This window comes from Cyrtonyx montezumae, unplaced genomic scaffold, assembly GCF_038088225.1.
Source record: "Cyrtonyx montezumae isolate F1298 unplaced genomic scaffold, pur_monq_1.0 scaffold_86, whole genome shotgun sequence".
Classification (NCBI taxonomy): domain Eukaryota; kingdom Metazoa; phylum Chordata; class Aves; order Galliformes; family Odontophoridae; genus Cyrtonyx; species Cyrtonyx montezumae.
In genome coordinates, this window is record NW_027072096.1 from 112744 (window position 1) to 130833 (window position 18090).

Below are 18090 nucleotides of genomic sequence, written 5' to 3' on the forward strand. Positions count from 1 at the left end.
GACCCTCGTGTCGGAGCCCTGCAGCACCCTGGAGATAAGGACAGGGACAAGCCCTGACCCACTTGGTGCCATCAGCATCCTGTTTGGGCCTACGGACAGGCCCTATCCCTGCCTCCATCCCCACAGCCCCATTGAGGCACAAAGGGCTGCAGCACTCCCCCTTACGCCTCTGTCCCACCCCAACCAGAGGCCCAGGGCCCACGCTGCTGGCCCCTCTGTGACCCCCTGGGGCTGTGCTCGTTGGCACAGGGCCTCGTGTTTACAGCCGAGGGAAGCTTTTGTCCTCAGGGCCGCAGCTGCTCTGCCCTGGAGCATTTCCAACAGCTGCTGGTTCCAGGCACGGAGTCTGTGCTGAGAAAGGCAGAATTCACTCCCCCCGCGTTGAGGCCGGGGCGGTGTTCCTAATGCTGTTTTCATTGGTGGAGCGAGTTGTGGCTGTTCTCAGCCCGTAAAGGGGGAATAAAGCAGTGGAGGGGGAAGCGGCGTCTCTGTGCTCTGTGGGGTTCAGCCCCAGCTCTGGGAGGGTTAAGTCGTCACCTCGGGGTGTCTGTGGGACTGAGATGGGGTGGGTCCTTGGAAGGGGAGAGGAGGGTCCTTAGGGCCAGTGCTGTCACCTGGGAGGGGAAGGGGCCAGGGGGTCTTTGGGGGATGCTGTTGCCTCACCTCGAGGTGCTCCCTCTGGGGGTGCCCCCCGTTCCCCAGTTAATTTTAAGCCCCTCCTGTGTGCTCTGTGCCCTCCATTGCCACTCCCAAGATGGCGTTAGGGGAACACCCCCCCCCCCCCCCCCCCCCCCACACACACTTCAGCGCCTTCAGATGGCGTCACAGGCGCGCGCCACACCCATAATGGCGCTCGCTGCGTTTCCCTCCCTCACTCCCTCCTCACTTGACCTTCCCAAGATGGCGGCGTCCCCGGGACGTTCTCCGTCCCTTCCCCTTACGTCATCACGGTGGGGCAGCGGGAGGAGGTTTTAAACATCATGACCCCGCGGGGCCGCCGCCGAGGCCGGAGCGGGGTGGGAACCGACTGGTGAGGGCGGGGCGGGGGGCAGCAGCGCCCCGAGAAGGGGGTCTGTGCGGTGGGGGGGGGGGAGGGGGGGGTAATACTCCTCGGGGGAGGGGCTGGGAGTGGGGTTAGGGAGGGGTTAATACCCTCTGCAAAAGCGGTATGAGGGTGGGGAGAGGGCAGAACGGATTTGGGAGGTGGGGGGGGCAATGTTAGCCTTGGTGGGGGGTATATATGGGCTTGGGGTGGGGGGATATGTGGGGGTCGGGGGGTGGTGTTAGATCTGGGGAGTGATGTATGGGTTTGAGGGGGGGGGGTTCATTACGGGTTGGGGGGAATAGTATTTACCCTGGGGGAGGGGTTTTAATCTTGGGGGGGGTTATTGAAGTCGGGGGGGAGGGCAGTATCAGCCCTGGGGGTTGTGGGGCTGTCTGGGGGCTCAGGACTACGGGGTGGGGGCAGGGACACTCGGGGATGGGGGGAGGGGCATTGTCACCCATGGCGCTTGGGCTGTGTAACCCCACCTCCCCACCCCCCCGCAGTGGCAGTGGGTGACACGTGCCAATCCCCAATGCTGTCCGTGCACCGATGGCACCGCCAGCTCTTGGGGGTGTCCTTGGGAAGGACGGGGGGGGGGGGGGAGGGGAGGTGGCACTGTCCCCTTTGGGTGTTGACGGGGTGACACCGGGTGTCACGTGACACGGGGACAGCGGTGGCCTCCAGGGCTGTCACAACGCCTGGGACAGTTCCTCCCTGCGGAGATGCAGAAGTCCTCCAACAGCCGCTCCGCTCCGTGCCACCCATTGCCGTGGGGACACCCTGGGGACACCCTGGGGACACCCCATGCCTTCCCTGCCACAACCCCTCTATATCCCATCGGGCCACACAGCCACCCCGAGCCCAAATCTGCCCCATCTGGGGGTGTCACTATGCTGTCTCTGTTCCACTGATGTGACCCCACTATGGGAACGCTGGGGGCACCCCATGCCACAGCCCTCGTGCATCCAATGGGGTGGGCAGCCACCCCAAAACCCAAATACACTCTATCTGCAGACATCACCTCGCTGTCACCATTCCACCCCCCACCTTGGGGGCACCCATGGGGTCAACTATGCATCCCGCTGGGTTAGAAAAGCCACCCCCAACCCCACTGCACCCCGTTTGCAGACATCACTGTGCTGTCACTCTTCCCTGGTGTCCCTTCTGTGTCCCCCCCCAAGCTGTGAACCCCAAAATACTTTTATACTTTTCCCTTTTTTTTTTTTTTTTTTTGGCAGATTTCTGCATGGACAAAGACCCTCAGTAGACATGGGGCAGAGCGAGTTGGAGCCACAGGAGGAGGTGGAGGTAGGGGGTGTCCCCACGAGGTGACAGCCACCACCCCACGTCCCCAACCCTGCGGCTCAGCCTCTTGTCCCCACAGGACGCGTCCCTGATGGCCATGCTGCTCAAGCTCTTCACCAAGGGGCAGCTCTCCACCAGCACAGTGAGTCCCCTCTGAGGGCACAAAGTCATCTCTGTGCTCTTAGGGACAATGTCCCCAAGCACAGCTCAAAGGGGACACAGAGTTGTCCCCGTGGTTGAAGAGTTCCAGTTCTTGATGGTGCTGAGGCAACTGAAAGTGATAAAAGTCAAACCCTGATGCTGAGTACCCCTAAGGGCACACAGGGTTTGTCCTCGTGCCCCAGGGGACACCAGCTTGTCACCACACATTGTGGACAACGTCCTCAGGCATAGCCAAGGGGACACCAACTTGTCCCCGTGCTCTCCAAGAGACTCGTCCCCACACTTTTGGGGATGCCACCCTGCTGCTCAGGGCTGTTAAGCTGTCCCCACATCCCAGGGGCCGCTGTCCCTCCACGCTGTCGGGGTGGCAGTGCCACAGGAAAGCAGGGACACATGGGGACCTCATCTTCCTCCCTAGATGCTGTGGCTGATGCTCAGCCTCTCCATCATCCTCTTCGCAGTCAGCATCACACTGCTGGTCCGGCGGCTGCGCCTTAAGAGTGAGTGACATCGGGTGACACCGGGGAGTGACACAGAGGGGCACCGTGGTGCCACCCTGCACCTCAATTTCCCCCAAGGAGGGATGGGGACAGGGGGGAGGTGTAACAAGTGGGGTGACAGGGATGTCCCCTCTCCACTTTCCAGAGGTGCCTGCACAGGAGGCGCCCAAATACCGCTTCCGAAAAAGGGACAAGATGCTGTTCTACGGGCGCAAGATCATGCGCAAGGTGACCCTGGGGATGGCATCTCCCTGATGTCACCGTGGGGTGACGCTCCCTGTCAGCTCCCGCCGCTTGACATGGCATCTCGGTTCCTCCCAAGGTCTCCCAGTCCACCTCCTCTCTGGTGGACACCACCATTTCCAGCGCCTCGCGGCCCCGCATGAAGAAGAAACTCAAAATGCTCAACATTGCCAAAAAGTGAGGTGCCACGGGTGGGTGGCGACGGTGACGGGGGGCAGAGCTCAGTGTCACCTCGCTGTCCCCTCAGGTTCCTGCGCATCCAGAAGGAGCTGCCCACGCTTCAGCTGAAGGAGCCCCCACCCTCGGTGCTGGAAGCTGACCTGACCGAATTCGACGTGGCCAACTCCCACCTCCCCTCCGAGGTGCTCTACATGCTCAAAAACGTACGGTGAGTCCTCAGAACAACCCTGGATTCGTGTTTGGTCCCCACCGTCCCCAACCCTAAAGCTGGTAGTGATCCATCCCCACCCCAAAGCCCTTTTCTGGGTGCTGGACCACAGATGCTCCGTGCTCTGTATCCTCGCAAGGGGATGCGAGGTGGCATTTTGGTGCAGTGCCCATCAGCACTGTGTCACCTGCTGTCCCCGTCCCCGTAGGGTGTTGGGACACTTTGAGAAGCCACTGTTTCTGGAGCTGTGCAAGCACATGGTTTTCCAGCAGTGCCAGCAAGGGGATTATGTATTCCGACCTGGGCAGCCCGACACCAGCATCTACGTGCTGCAGGATGGCAAGCTGGAGCTGCTCCTCACTGAGCCGGTGCGGGGACGTGGACAGGATGGGGACACTGTGGGGACAGGGATGGGATGGGGGCACCACGGAGATGGGGCTGTGAAGAACAGAGGGATTTGTGCTGTGCAGGATGGAAAGGAGACAGTGATGAAAGAGGTGTTTCCCGGAGACAGTGTGCACAGCCTGCTCAGCATCCTCGATGTCATCACGGTACCAGTGCCTCAGCTGTTCCCAGGCCATCCCCAAATCGTCCCCAACAATTGTTGCTGTCTACAAGAATCCCAAGCCTGATCGTGGCCATCCCCAAACCCCTCCAAAACCAACCATGGCCATCCCCTAACCCAAACCCAACCATGACCATCTCCAAACCCAACCGTGACCATCTCCAAATACAACTGTGGCCATCCCCTAACCCAAACCCAACCGTGACCATCTCCAGACCCAACCATGGCCATCCCCTAACCCAAACCCAACCATGACCATCTCCAAACCCAACCGTGACCATCTCCAAACACAACTATGGCCATCCCCTAACCCAAACCCAACCGTGACCATCTCCAGACCCAACCATGGCCATCCCCAAACCCCTCCAAACCCAACCATGGCCATCCCTTAACCCAAACCCAACCATGACCATCCCCAAACCCCTCCAAACCCAACCATGGCCATCCCTTAACCCAAACCCAACCATGACCATCCCCAAACCCCTCCAAACCCAACCTTGGCCATCCCTTAACCCAAACCCAACCATGACCATCCCCAAACCCCTCCAAACCCAACCTTGGCCATCCCTTAACCCAAACCCAACCATGACCATCCCCAAACCCCTCCAAATCCAACCATGGCCATCCCCAAACCTTTCCAGTCCCAACTGTAGCCATCTCCAAACCCAACCGTGGCCATCCCCTAACACAACCATGGCCATCCCCTAAGCCAAACCCAACCACAGCCATCCCCAACCCTACCATCACCATTTCCAGTCTGCACTACCCCGACCCTGTAACTGTCCTGCTTTCCCCTTTCCCAGCCAGGACTCATTGCCAGGACAGCAATGACACTGCCACCACTGCTGTCCCCTAGGGTCACCAGCGACCATACCGGACGGTGTGTGCGCGGGCGGCGGAGGATTCGACGGTTCTCCGTTTACCAGTTGAAGCCTTCTCTGCTGTCTTTGAGAAATACCCTGAGAGCCTGGTGCGGGTGGTGCAGGTGAGCCTGACCCCGTGGGGGTGTCACCAGGGACAAGCAGTGGACAGTGACACCTCCTCGTCCCCGCAGATCATCATGGTGCGCTTGCAGCGTGTCACCTTCCTGGCACTGCACAATTACCTGGGGCTGACGAATGAGCTTTTCAGCCACGTAAGCGTGGAAGGGGAGGGTGGGAGGGGGGGCTGGAAACTGGGATCCCCCATGGTGGGAGCAGAAGTGTCATGGCTCCACCCCATCCTTGTCCCTTTGCAGGAGATGCAGCCACTGCGGCTCTTCCTGCAGCCCGGCCACACCACCCGCACCAGCCCTGTCCCCCACGGCAGGCGGGGGCTGGGCACTGCTGAGGAGGGCAGGGAGAAGCCAATGGAGCTGAGTAAGGTCCAAGACCCCCCCCCAGTCCCCACCCTGCAGCGGGAGTGGGCTCACAGCCATCTTTCCCCGCAGATGAACCGCTGAAAGCCGGAGTTCTGGATGCCCCTGTGCCGCCACTGCTGAGCCGCTGCATCTCCATGCCAGTGGATATCTCTGGTGGGTGGGGGCTTGGAGGAAATAGAGGTCCCTTTAGGTCGTGTGTCCCCCCATGGGGTTGTCCATCCTCCGTACGGTCGTGTGTCCCCCCATGGGGTTGTGCACCCGCCCTGGGTTATGCACTCCCCCCTTCCTTGGCCTCATGTATACTCTCACCCCAGTTCTCCCACCCTATGTTTGCCCACCTTGGGCTACCAGTGACCACCCCTTCCCCTCCCTGGTGGGTCTCAGGCATCCAGAAGGGTCCCCGCTCTGATTTTGACATGGCCTACGAGCGTGGCCGCATCTCAGTATCTCTGCAGGAAGACAGCACCAGCCCCCTGGCTGTCTTCTCCCGGGTAAGACTGTGGGTCCACCACATCCTCCTAAATCCATATTCAGTCCAGTGCCAACGCCGGAGCTGTTCCTTGTCCTTGCAGTCCATCTCACACGAGCCCAAGGAACGCAAGTCGGTGACGGTGGAGGAGCAGCCATCGGGTATCTACCGCTACAGCTGTGAGGATGAGCCAGCTGTGGCCGACTGTCCCTTCGAGCCCTACCAGGGCCGCCAAACCAGTGCCACCTTTGAGGCTGCCAAGCAAGAGCTGGTCAAACTAATGAAGGTGGAGGTGAGGCCACCAATGGAGAATGGATCCTGGGGCCTTGGAGTAGTTTGCCGTCACCTTGTACCTTGTGGTGGCTCCTGTGTCTTCGTGGTGGTCCCCTGTGGCCTCTTGGTGGTTCTGTTTCCCCGTGGTAGTCCCCGTTGTCTTGTTGTGGGCCCCATCAGCTCATGGTGGCTTTCTCATGGCTCCCATCACTTTTTGGTGCCTGCTATGGCTTTTTCACGGCCCCATCACCTCCTGGTGGCTCCCCTATGGCTTTTTCATGGCACCTATCACCTCCTGGTGGCCCCCTATGGCTTTTTCACGGCCCCCATCACTTTGTGTGACACCCTTCTTTCCTCCAGGACCCTTCTCTGCTCAACAACCGCGTCTCACTTCATCACGCCAAAGCTGGAACGGTTATTGCCCGTCAAGGGGACCAAGTAGGTCTGGGTTTTGGGGGAACGGTGCAGTATCTCGCTCCCCCTACCCCATGCTTCCATGGGGTGCTGCTCCTCCCACCCCTGCCCTATGAGTCCCGGTGATGGAGCACGGTTCTGGCAGGACGTGAGCCTCCACTTCGTGCTGTGGGGCTGCCTACACGTCTACCAGAGGATGATGGACAAGGCAGAGGACGTCTGCCTCTTCCTGACGCAGCCAGGTGAAATGGTGGGGCAGCTGGCCGTGCTCACTGGAGAGCCCCTCATCTTCACCATCAAGGCCAACCGCGACTGTACCTTCCTCAAGATCTCCAAGTCAGACTTCTATGAGTGAGTTCCAGCCCTAACAAAGTTGGGGTGGGGGGGGGATCTGGGGCAACGTTTCAGATCAATCAGGCGAACGCAGCTCAGGACCTATAGCGGCACTATCCTGGGGTCACCGCCGTGTCCCCCAGCTGCTGTTGGTCCGTAGGATCATGCGGGAGCAGCCCAGCGTGGTGCTGAGCGTCGCACACACCGTGGTCACCCGCATGTCACCCTTCGTGCGCCAAATGGACTTCGCCATTGATTGGATGGCGGTAGAAGCCGGCCGGGCGCTCTACAGGTGGGTGACCCACACCGTGGCTCGATGGGGACCCCACCAGGGGAACTGACGTCCCTTTGGTGTCACCAGGCAGGGTGACAAGTCAGACTGCACCTACATCGCACTCAACGGGCGGCTCCGCTCCGTCATCCAGAAGGGCAGCGGCAAAAAGGAGCTCACCGGGGAGTACGGCCGCGGGGACCTGATCGGCGTGGTGAGAGCCGTGCTGGCCAAGGGTGGGAGGCAACATCTCGGTGTTATGTCTGATCTGTATGTTATTTTCTCCAGGTGGAAGCACTTACCCGACAGCCCCGTGCCACTACGGTGCACGCGGTCCGGGACACGGAGCTGGCCAAGCTGCCCGAGGGCACCTTGAACAACATCAAGCGTCGGTACCCTCAGGTACATCCAAAATCCTGCCCCACCACTGGGGGGCAAACTGGGTTGTGCTGGGAGTCTCCACCGTGTGCCCACAGATGGATGGGTTAGTGGGATGGATCCACTCTGTCTGAACGCAAAACAGGGAAGGGTTGAGTCATGTAACACCAAGGGGTACCCGAGGTGAAACCACGATGCCTCACCGAAAGATTGAGGAGGTTTTAGAGGTGCTGGTGTCTGCAGCACAGCAGTGGTCCTGGGGTGGAAGTGGTGATGGTTCTGTCACCGTGGTGACCGTAGCACAGCCCCATGGCATGGCAGTGGCTCTGGTTTGGTGGTGTCCACAGCTCGATCCTGCTGCTGAAATCTGGAAACCTGCCGTGTTGGTGATGACTGTCCCAGGGTCTGCACATCCTTCCTTGGGAAGGAGCACATCTGGCATCCCAGCTAGTGCCCTCTGACACTCTTTAAAACCATCTTAAGGAATTAAAGCAGTGATTAAGGCTGGTGGGGGAGAAAGGCTGCTGCCCTTCGGGGATCTTCTCCAAGGTCCCCAAGAATGGGTGGTAGTCATGACAGCACCCAAAAAAATGCACGTGGGGTACTCTTCTGGTGCTGCTCCATGGTGCCGACGTGTCTCTGGCCCAGGAACCTGCCCTGATGGCTGTCCCTTCCCTTGTCCCAAAGGTTGTCACCCGTCTCATCCACCTTCTGAGCCAAAAGATCTTGGGAAACCTCCAGCAGCTCCGCGGCCCCTTTGCAGGTGGGTCCCAAAGGGATGAGGGACGATGAGGACAAGGAGATAAAGGGGTGCCCACCACAGCACCTCATCTTCTCTTCTTGCAGGCTCAGGTTTGGGCATGGCCTCCAGCTCGGAGCCCACCAACCCCACCAGCAACCTGTCAACCGTGGCGGTGCTGCCGGTGTGTGATGATGTGCCCACGGCCGCCTTCACCTTGGAGCTCAAGCACGCGCTGAATGCCATCGGTGAGCGCTGGCGTGCTGGTGACCACAGCACCACGGTGGCCACGGGGTGGAGGTGGCCGTGGTGTGGTGGTGACCACAACCTCGTGACTCAGTGGGAGCCGTGGAGCGGCGGTGACCATGGCACAGCAGTGACCACAGCCCCACGACAAGCCAATGGTCATGGCTTGTCGTGACTAGAACCCCATGGCATTGCGGTGGCCACGCAACGATGGCAGTCATGTCTTGGTGGGGACTGGAATCCTAATGGCATGGTAGTGACCACACAATAATGGTGAGCGTGGCTTGGAGGTGGTGACTGTTACCACTGTGGTGGCCATGGTTTGTTGGTGATCACAGATAATGGCAACTATGTCAGGCTGGTGACTAGAGCCCCGTCGAATCGTGGTGGCCACACAGATGGTGGCATCTACGGCTTGCTGGTGACCACAGCGACATGACAGTGTGATTGACCACAACCCAACCTCTTCCAGGTCCCACGCTGCTCCTCACCAGCGACATCATCCGTGCCCGACTTGGCTCCTCAGCACTGGACAGGTAACTCCCAGCAGAAGGGGCATCCCCAGGGCCCCAGCACTGTGCCACCATCTGTCTCCTCCATCCTGGCAGCATCCACGAGTACCGCCTGTCGGGTTGGCTGGCCCAGCAAGAAGACATCCATCGCATCGTGCTCTACCAAACCGACTGCACTCTGACACCGTGGACCGTGCGCTGCATCCGGCAGGCGGACTGCATCCTCATCGTTGGGTTGGGTGACCAGGAGCCAGCACTGGGAGAGGTGAGGGATGTGTGATGGGGTGGACGTGGCAGGGATGACCCAACATCAAATGGGTGGACATGGCAGGGACAGCTCAATGCCAAATGGAGCACACGTGACGTGGACAACCCACTGCCAAACGGGGTGGACATGATGTGGTGACCCAACGCCAAATGGGTCAACGTGACACGGACAACCCACTGCCAAACGGGGTGGACATGATGTGGTGACCCAACGCCAAATGGGTCAAGGTGACACGGACAACTCAATGCCAAACGGGGTGGACATGATGTGGTGACCCAACGCCAAGTGGGTCAACGTGACACGGACAACTCAATGCCAAACAGGGTGGACATGATGTGGTGACCCAACGCCAAGTGGGTCAACGTGACACGGACAACTCAATGCCAAATGGGGTGGGCACGATGTGGACTACCCGATACCAAGCTGCTGCTGTTGTCCACAGCTGGAGCAGATGCTGGAGAACACGGCGGTGCGTGCATTGAAGCAGTTGGTCCTCCTACACCGTGAGGATGGTCCCAGCCCATCACGCACCGTTGAGTGGCTCAACATGCGGAGCTGGTGCTCGGGCCACCTGCACATCAAGTGTCCGCGCCGCGTCTTCTCCCGACGCAGCCCCACCAAGCTGGTAGGTGCCACCACAGTGTGTCCCCAACCCGAGCGTCCCCGTGGCTCTGCTGCCATCATCACCCCTCCTTCCCCATCCCCAAGAGGGAGATGTATGAGAAGGTGTTTGCCAAGAGCGCCGACCGGCACAGCGACTTCTCCCGCTTGGCACGGGTGCTCACCGGCAACACCATCGCCCTCGTCTTGGGTGGCGGCGGAGCCAGGTGGGTGCACCACATGACCCAGTGGGCTGCGTGTCCCGTGATGCCGGTGAGCGCTCTCATCCCTCATTTCTTTTTCCCACCCCATCTCCTCCCGCAGGGGCTGCTCCCACATCGGGGTGATCAAGGCGATGGAGGAGGCGGGGATCCCCATTGATATGGTTGGTGGCACCTCCATTGGTTCCTTCATCGGCGCGCTGTACGCTGAGGAGCGCAGCGCGGTGCGCACCAAGCAGCGGGCGCGCGAGTGGGCCAAGGTGGGTGCCATCCCCAGCCGGGTGGGCACGTGTGCTGTGTGTGATCACTCAGACGGGGTGTTTCTAAAGCACCTCCTTCCTCTTTTTGTTTTCCCTCTTCTTCCTCTTTTTCTTCTTTCTCTTTCACTCATTTTTTCTCCTCCTCCTCTCCTTCCTGCTCCTTCTCCTCCTTTCCTTCCTCCTCTTCTTTCTTCATCTTCTCCTTCTTCCTCCCCCTCTTCCTCCTCTCCTTCCTCCTCCTCTCCTTCCTCCTCCTCTCCTTCCTCCTCCTTTCCTTCCTTCTCCTCTCCTTCCTGCTCCTCCTCCTCTCCTTCCTGCTCCTTCTCCTCCTCTCCTCCTCTTTCTTCATCTTCTTCTTTCTCCTCCTTCTTCATCACTTTCCTCCTCTTTCTCCCCCTCCTCTCCTTCTCCTCTTTCCTCCTCTCCTTCTCCTCTTTCCTCCTCTCCTTCTCCTTTCTCCTGCTTATCTTCTTCCTTCCTCCTCCTCCTCTTCCTCCTCCTCCAGTGCATGAATTCGGTGTTTGCAACCGTCCTGGACCTTACCTACCCCATCACCTCCATGTTTTCGGGCTCAGCCTTCAACGCCAGCATCAACAAGGTTTTCCAGGACAAGCAGATCGAGGTGGGCTGTACCCCCAGCTGTCCCCATCCCCCACCTCACTGCCATTGTCCCCACAATGTCACCCACCCCATCTTGTTCCCACAGGACCTTTGGCTTCCCTACTTCAATGTCACGACAGACATCACGGCCTCAGCCATGCGGGTGCACACGGACGGTAAGAGCCCCCCCAGAGAATTGGGGATGCTCTTTGGCACCACCGTTATCTCCTCACTGGCACCCCAAAAATGTTGTCACTGTCACCGGGACGATGGTGGTGTCCCAATGCTGGTGGCCAGCAAAGCTCAGCTTCACACCAGAGCATGGCAATTTCCCACGTCCCATGTTGGGACAGGGACAGAGTTGGGATGCAGAGCTGCAGCCCACCCCAGCGTGCACATCTCTTAACACCTCTGCTCACCACTAACCCCAGTAACACTCACAGCATGGGGGTGTGGGACTGTCCTGCTGGGGACAGTGCGGGAGTGGTGGGGACAATGTGGTGATGGTGAAGGGGACAGTATGGTGACGGGGACATCATGATAGGGACAATACAGTGGTGGTGGTGGGAACGTCGTGATGAGGACCACGATGGTGGTGGGGTCCATGCGGTGGCAGTGATGGGGGCAATGCAGTGGTGGTGATGGGGATGTCATGGTGGAGTGCTGGTGGTGGTGACGATGTGGTGGCTGCCCCTCATCCTTGCCTGGTGCCAGAGCTCACCTGGGACATTGAGCCGTCCATGGGGTGAACGCGGTGGCTTGTAGACAGCCTGGCTCTCTCCCCACCCTCTCCTCTAACGCCAACTAATCCCTGCTCACCACCCTTAACCCTTCCCCATCCCAGTGTGCCCAAAGTGCTTTCCCCACCACAGCTCTCTCCTGGTGCTGAAATCACATCACCCGACCCGAGGCTTCGTGCCTGTCCCTTCCCCCCATGCCCGTGACAGTTCCTCTCCCTCTGGCAGGCAGTCTTTGGCGTTACATCCGTGCCAGTGCCTCCTATACCCCCTACCTGCCTCCGCTCTGCGACCCCAAGGACAGCCACTACCTCGTGGACGGCTGCTATGTTAACAATGTCCCAGGTCAGCATCTCCCTCACTGGGGCCACAGGCCCCTCCAGAAACGCTCCTTTTTTTGTTGTTTTTTTTTTCCTCAAGAAAACAAACCAATCAAAACCCACACATATCCCATTCCAGGTGGAGCTTTGCAAACGGCCCCTCTGCCACCCATGGGTGCCCACTGGACCCCCGTGGGGTGCAGACATCCCTGGGCAAGGGCAGGGGTGAGGGGCAGCCCCCTGGGGGGCTCAGGCAGGCACAGGGCGAGCCATGCTCACTGCATTTGTTCCCCGCCGGTGCAGGCTCGCTCTGGCGGTATGTGCGAGCCAGCATGACCCTATCTGGGTATCTGCCACCCCTCTGCGACCCCAAGGATGGCAACTTGCTGATGGACGGGGGTTACATCAACAACCTGCCAGGCAAGTAGCATCCCACCGCCCTCACCGGGTCCGGTCCTGGTGGCGAGCGGTTGGGTTGGGACCACATGGCCACCATGGGATTGGGCTTCAGTGCTCTTCAAGCCACCGTTGAGGCTGGATTTGGGCCGTCCTGCTTGGTTTCGAGTTGCTTGTTGGTGTCTTCAGTGTTGGCTGCCCTCTTGGGGCATCTTCATCCTCATTCATGTGCAAAAGGTGTCCGTGCATCTTGCATTGGCTTTTGGTCACCGGGTCCAGCCCCAGTGGTGGGAAGTTGGGTTGGGGCCATGTGGCCGCCATGGGATGGGGCTTCAATGCTCTTCAAGGCAGCACTGAGGCTGGATTTGGGCTGTCCCACCTAGCTTTGAGTTGCCTGTTGGTGTCTTCAGTGTTGGATCCCCTCTCGAGGCATCTTCATCCTTGTTCCTGTGCAAAAGGTGTCCATCCATCTTGCACTGGGTCTTGTTGTCCTCTGCTTCCAAGGATATCGTCATATATCTTGGCATACAGGATGCAGCCCTTCATCTTACATCTTCTCTTAGCTTTAGGCATCCTCTCACTGTCCTTCATGCTCAAAAAACACCCCTCTGTGTTGCATCATCTCTTGGTGTCCTTGGCATTGGGTGCTCTCCTGCACTCCTTCCCCACTTCCATCCAACCTGCATCATCCTGTCCTGATCTCCTCGGCACTCTGTGCCTTCCCAGGGCACCTCCATCCTTCTTCACGTGCCAGCCACCTCCCTTCATGCTGCATCATCTCTAGGTGTCCTTAGCACTGGGTGCCCTCTTTGGGCATCTCTGTCCTTCAATGGACAAGATGCCACCATCCATTTTCTCTTGGTGTCTTTGGCACCAGATGCCCTTCACGCTGTGTGTGGCATTTCCCACCACCTCGTTATGTCTTGGACACCACACGTTCTCCCCAGGACATCCATGTCCTTCACTTGCCACCTCCCTCTGTCCTACACCATCTGCAGGATGTCCTCCTGGGGCATCTCTGCTCCTTCCTGTGCAGCCATCTTGGGTCATGTTTTTTGGCATCTTCAGCACCAAGTGCTCTTCTGGAGCATCCAGCAAACCAGCTTCCTCCCCGCTACATCATATCTTGATGTTCTCAGCTCCAAGTGTCCCCCTGGGGCACCTTGATCCCCTCTCCCTGTTCAACCCATCCCTGTCCACTTTGCATCGTCTCCTGGTGTCCCTGGCACTGGGAGCTTGCCTGCATCCTTCCATCACCCCTACACGTGCTTCACTGCTCCCCACCAGCACGTCATGCCCCCAAATCCAATGCCCACGGGACACTGCTTGGTTGGGAATGATCCTTCACTCTGCTCTGCTTGTGCCACCACTACACATGGGGGGGAACCACGGTGCTGCCGACCTATCTTCCTCCCTCCCCACCCTACAGCTGACATCGCCCGCAACTTGGGTGCCAAGACGGTGATCGCCATCGACGTGGGCAGCCAGGACGAGACGGATCTGTGCAACTATGGGGACAGCTTGTCGGGCTGGTGGCTGCTCTGGAAACGCCTCAACCCTTGGGCTGAAAAAGTCAAGGTGAGGGGGAAAGGAACATGGGGTGGGGGGGATGTCCATGGGGACAGCACCAAGTGCCCCGTCCTCGTAGGTGCCCGACATGGCGGAGATCCAGTCGCGGTTGGCGTACGTGTCGTGCGTGCGGCAGCTGGAGGTGGTGAAGTCCAGCTCGTACTGTGAGTACATCCGTCCCCCGATCGACCGCTTCAAGACGATGGATTTCGGCAAGTTCGATGAGATCTATGTGAGTCGGGAACGACGAGGTTGGCGGGGTGGCTTTGGACTGTCAATGGGATGTCCCACGTCATGGGGTTCTTCAGCCATCGTTTGGGGCGTCCTGTTCATCAACGGCATGTCCCGGCCTCTAAGGAGGTGCCCAGATATGAACTAAGGTGTTCTGGCCATCTGTTGAGCACCCAGGTCATTAACTGTGTGTCCTGGTCGTCAGGTTTCATCAACCAGCAATGAGTTGGGTGCCTCAACCATGAATTACATCGGGTTGGGTGCTCTGGCTGTAAACAAGGTACACCAGGTCGTTGTCTGGGATATCCTGGCTGTTTTTGGTGTTCCCCAGCCACAGATCGGGATGTCTCAGCCTTCAGTTGGGCGCCCTAGCCATCGTTTGTGTGCTCTGACCATTAATGTGGTGAATGAACTATCATCCAGGCTTGCCCAGACCATCATTTGTGGTACCCAAGCCATCCACTGCAGTGTTCTGGCCATCATTTTAGGTGCCTGGGTCATCTTTCCTGGTCCCCAGGTCATCATTTAAGATTTCTTGACCATTGTTCGGGTGTCCCAGGTGAAAGTTGGGTGCCCTGTACCATGTCCTTGCCATGTGTTGGGATGCCCTAGCCATCAGCTGAGTGCTTGGGTCATTTTTTGAGCAGCCCAAAGCCATCATTCAAGCATACCCAGGCCGCCAATGGGCTGTGGTCACTCTCCCCACAGGACGTGGGCTACGAGCACGGCAAGATGGTCTTCAACAGCTGGAACCGGGGGAACATCATTGAGAAGATGGTGAAGGACCGACGCTCAGCTGACTTCTATGAGAGCAGACGCATGGACGTGAGTAGGATGGCACCAGGCTCTGCAGGCAACAGGATTGGCGTGGGGACCTGTCGCAGGGCACACCTCCCACCCCTTGGTCTACGCCACTCTTCTCCACCTGTCCTCTCTTTGGCCCATTCTTCTGTCCTCACTTCCCATCCCCTGAGCAACTTTTGTCCCTCTTTGTCCCCTCCCACGCCCTTCTTCCCCATCTCCCATTCTCACTCCTGTCCCATTTGTCTCACGGACCTCCGTTTCCTCTCGCATCCCTCATCCCTCACCCCTCTCCCATTTGGGGGTTACGTTTCATGGACCCCTGTTCCCCCACCCCCCCCCCATAGGTGCTCACGTACCCCAGTGCTGGTTTCACGGACCTGGCAGAGATCATCTCCCGCATTGAGCCTGCCAAGCCCTACCCATCGGATGGATATGCGGATGGTGAGCACCCATCTCACCATGTGGGGCTGGGGGCTTCATCCAGGCCCTAAACCCTCTTTTCCCTCCCTTCTGCTCCCTTAGAGGAGTCTGACTACCTCACTGAGTATGAGGATGAGGGGCCAGAGCTGTCACGGGGTGAGGAGGAGACGTTCGCCCCGACCGAGTGGCCCGGAGCCAGCGTGATGGAGGCTGTGAGTGCCCTTGGCCACAGAGACCCTCCAAAATGGGGTGACCCCAGGCTTGGGGTGCCCTTACCCCATGTGTGGGGGGGTTCATGGGGCAAGATCTGTCCCTGGGTTGTGGAGAGTCCCAGAAATGGGGCAACCTGGGGGTTCCCCATCCTGCTATTGCCACCCTGATGGCCCAACCCATGCATTCCCCCATCCCAGTGTCCGTGTCCTGGTGTCCCCATCTCGGTGACCCCATTCCGATGTCCCTTACCTCAGCGTCCCCATCCCAGTGCCCCCCACATGTCCCCCTCTCTCCTCAGGAGGACGAGAAGACCCTGCGGCACCGCCCCAGCCCGACTCAGCCCTCCTCCACGCCCCCCACCTGAACCCGGATGGCACTGAAGGACCCCAACAACCCCTGGGTGCTGCCCCTGGCACTACCTCTGCACCCCGGGGTCCCCCACCCCTCTTTGTGGCTGCTTTCCCAGCTGGGGCTCAGCCCCATGGCACTTCCCACCCTCCCAGGACTGCCTCCACTGCTGTCCCCAAGTTGGGGGGATGGGTTGGGGGGTGGGGGGTTCTAGGGACCCTCCTTTTCCCATCATCCTGCACTGTTGCACTGGCCCAAATCCCCCCCCCCCCCCTCCAAGGCCCCACGGTGGTGGGGAGGAACAACTGCTGTATATTTTCTTTCTGTTTTGTTTGAACGATGGTTACTTAAAAACGAACCCAAGCGAGTAAAAATGTGCAAGGTGACACCACCACAGCGTGGGCTACAGGGACACACGTGGATGGGGAGTGGGGTGGGGGGTAACAGGGAGGGGGATGGGGACAGATATGGAGACCCTTGGGGACGCCTGCCACCGTCGTGGTGGCACCACCACCACCATGGGACATCCAGCATGGCCGTGGGACAACTGGCAACACCATAGGACATATAATGCAGCTACGGGACACCCATCACCCCACAGGACACCCCTCACCCCGATAGCTGGGTGCTGTGGCTGAGGCTGACGGGTGCTGATAGCACCCAGCTCTTCCTGCAGGGCCCAGCGGGTGTCCTGTCCCCCCCCCTCCCCACCCCGAGGGCCCCCTCTGTCACCTTGGGGACACCCAGCTGCACTGTGGGTGCACAGCAGGGGGGGTGCTGGGCACGGGGACACCAAGGGCCAAGGGACATCCTTGGGCATGGCAACAGATGAACCCTGGATCCCATTAGGGGTGTGCCCCCATCCTTCCTCTCCCCACATTTCCCTGTCAGGGGCAGCGTCATCTCCAGCCCAGCCCTGGGGTGCAGGGATAGAGCTGTGGGTGCTGGGGGGGGGCCCTTTGAGGCACACCCCCCCGGGTGTGGGCATATCCGGCCCCCCCCCCCCCCCCCTCCTTTTTCAACACTTATCAGTGGGGACAGACATGGGGACAGCTCATCGGTGACAAGGGGACGATGTATGGCAACATCGAATCCGGGCAGCCCAAGCAGGGGCAGGAATGGGGCACAGGACCCTGTGGGGACAAAGGTAGGGGGAACCAGGGCACTGGGGGGGGGGGGGGGGGGTTCCTGAGGTGGGTGGTGACACCCAGAGGTGATCTGAGGTGGGGGTGGAGTCCCTAGGATGAGCTGTGGCTTCTTCATCCCCAAAAGAGGTCCCCAGGAAGGGTGGCACCAAAGGGCCCCCTCCCCTCACTTCCATCCCCAGTGCCCTCCCCTGGGGCAAATCTCCCATCACCAGTGCCCAAGGGGGGGTCGTCAGCATGGTGACACTTTGGGGGGTGGTGGGGGGGGTTGACTCCTCATGAAGGTACTTGATGGTGGCACCAAAACGGACCCCCATTTCCACCCCCCAGTGCCCATGGGAGACCCCTGGGGTAGACTCCTCCACCTCCAGCACCCAAAGGGAGATCCCAACACAGTGACACTGGGGGGGGGGGGGGGGACCCTTTATTATGGCGCTCAGAGAGGTGGGGGGAGGGGTCCCCCCATGAGTGCTGTCCCCTCTGCAGCCTGCAGCGACCTGTACCCCATGGAGGAGAACCCCTACGAGCCCCTGGATCCCCCCATCACTGCGCCAAGCCAGAAGCACTCACCTGACCCCCCAGGTATGGTGGGGGTGCCCCACAAAACGATGCAGCCCAAATTGGGGTCCTGCTGCCTCCATCGGGACCCATTGTCACCCCCCCTTAGTGTCCCCAGCACGGCAGAGCTGCACCCAGGACAGGCTGCTGTTGGTGGGTGCTGCAGCCCTGGGGGTCTCGGTGCTGCTCAACGTGTT

General features: G+C 59.6%; 1 protein-coding gene across 6 annotated transcripts; it reads left to right on the forward strand.

Annotated features, from left to right (window-relative positions):
- The first annotated feature begins 977 nt into the window (after nucleotides 1-977).
- Nucleotides 978-16495, forward strand: PNPLA6 (patatin like phospholipase domain containing 6). 6 transcript variants are annotated; one of them, XM_065753952.1, is made up of 37 exons: nucleotides 978-1030; nucleotides 2284-2353; nucleotides 2430-2492; nucleotides 2931-3012; nucleotides 3158-3240; nucleotides 3335-3432; nucleotides 3503-3643; nucleotides 3852-4011; nucleotides 4114-4194; nucleotides 5065-5193; nucleotides 5263-5343; nucleotides 5446-5566; nucleotides 5638-5721; nucleotides 5953-6059; nucleotides 6141-6329; nucleotides 6671-6748; nucleotides 6870-7075; nucleotides 7218-7349; nucleotides 7419-7542; nucleotides 7617-7730; nucleotides 8394-8469; nucleotides 8553-8693; nucleotides 9164-9227; nucleotides 9300-9468; nucleotides 9914-10096; nucleotides 10180-10298; nucleotides 10396-10552; nucleotides 11058-11174; nucleotides 11259-11328; nucleotides 12118-12234; nucleotides 12513-12629; nucleotides 14035-14183; nucleotides 14254-14406; nucleotides 15114-15230; nucleotides 15554-15650; nucleotides 15732-15841; nucleotides 16141-16495. In XM_065753952.1, the coding sequence occupies exons 2-37, from the start codon at nucleotides 2315-2317 to the stop codon at nucleotides 16204-16206; spliced, it is 4134 nt and encodes a 1377-aa protein (XP_065610024.1). In that variant the 5' UTR covers nucleotides 978-1030; nucleotides 2284-2314; the 3' UTR covers nucleotides 16207-16495. The 6 variants fall into 6 exon arrangements, with proteins under 6 accessions (XP_065610024.1, XP_065610025.1, XP_065610027.1 ...); XM_065753953.1 differs by having other exon boundaries at nucleotides 12513-12622; nucleotides 14028-14183; XM_065753955.1 differs by lacking the exon at nucleotides 12513-12629.
- Nucleotides 16496-18090: the final 1595 nt, after the last annotated feature.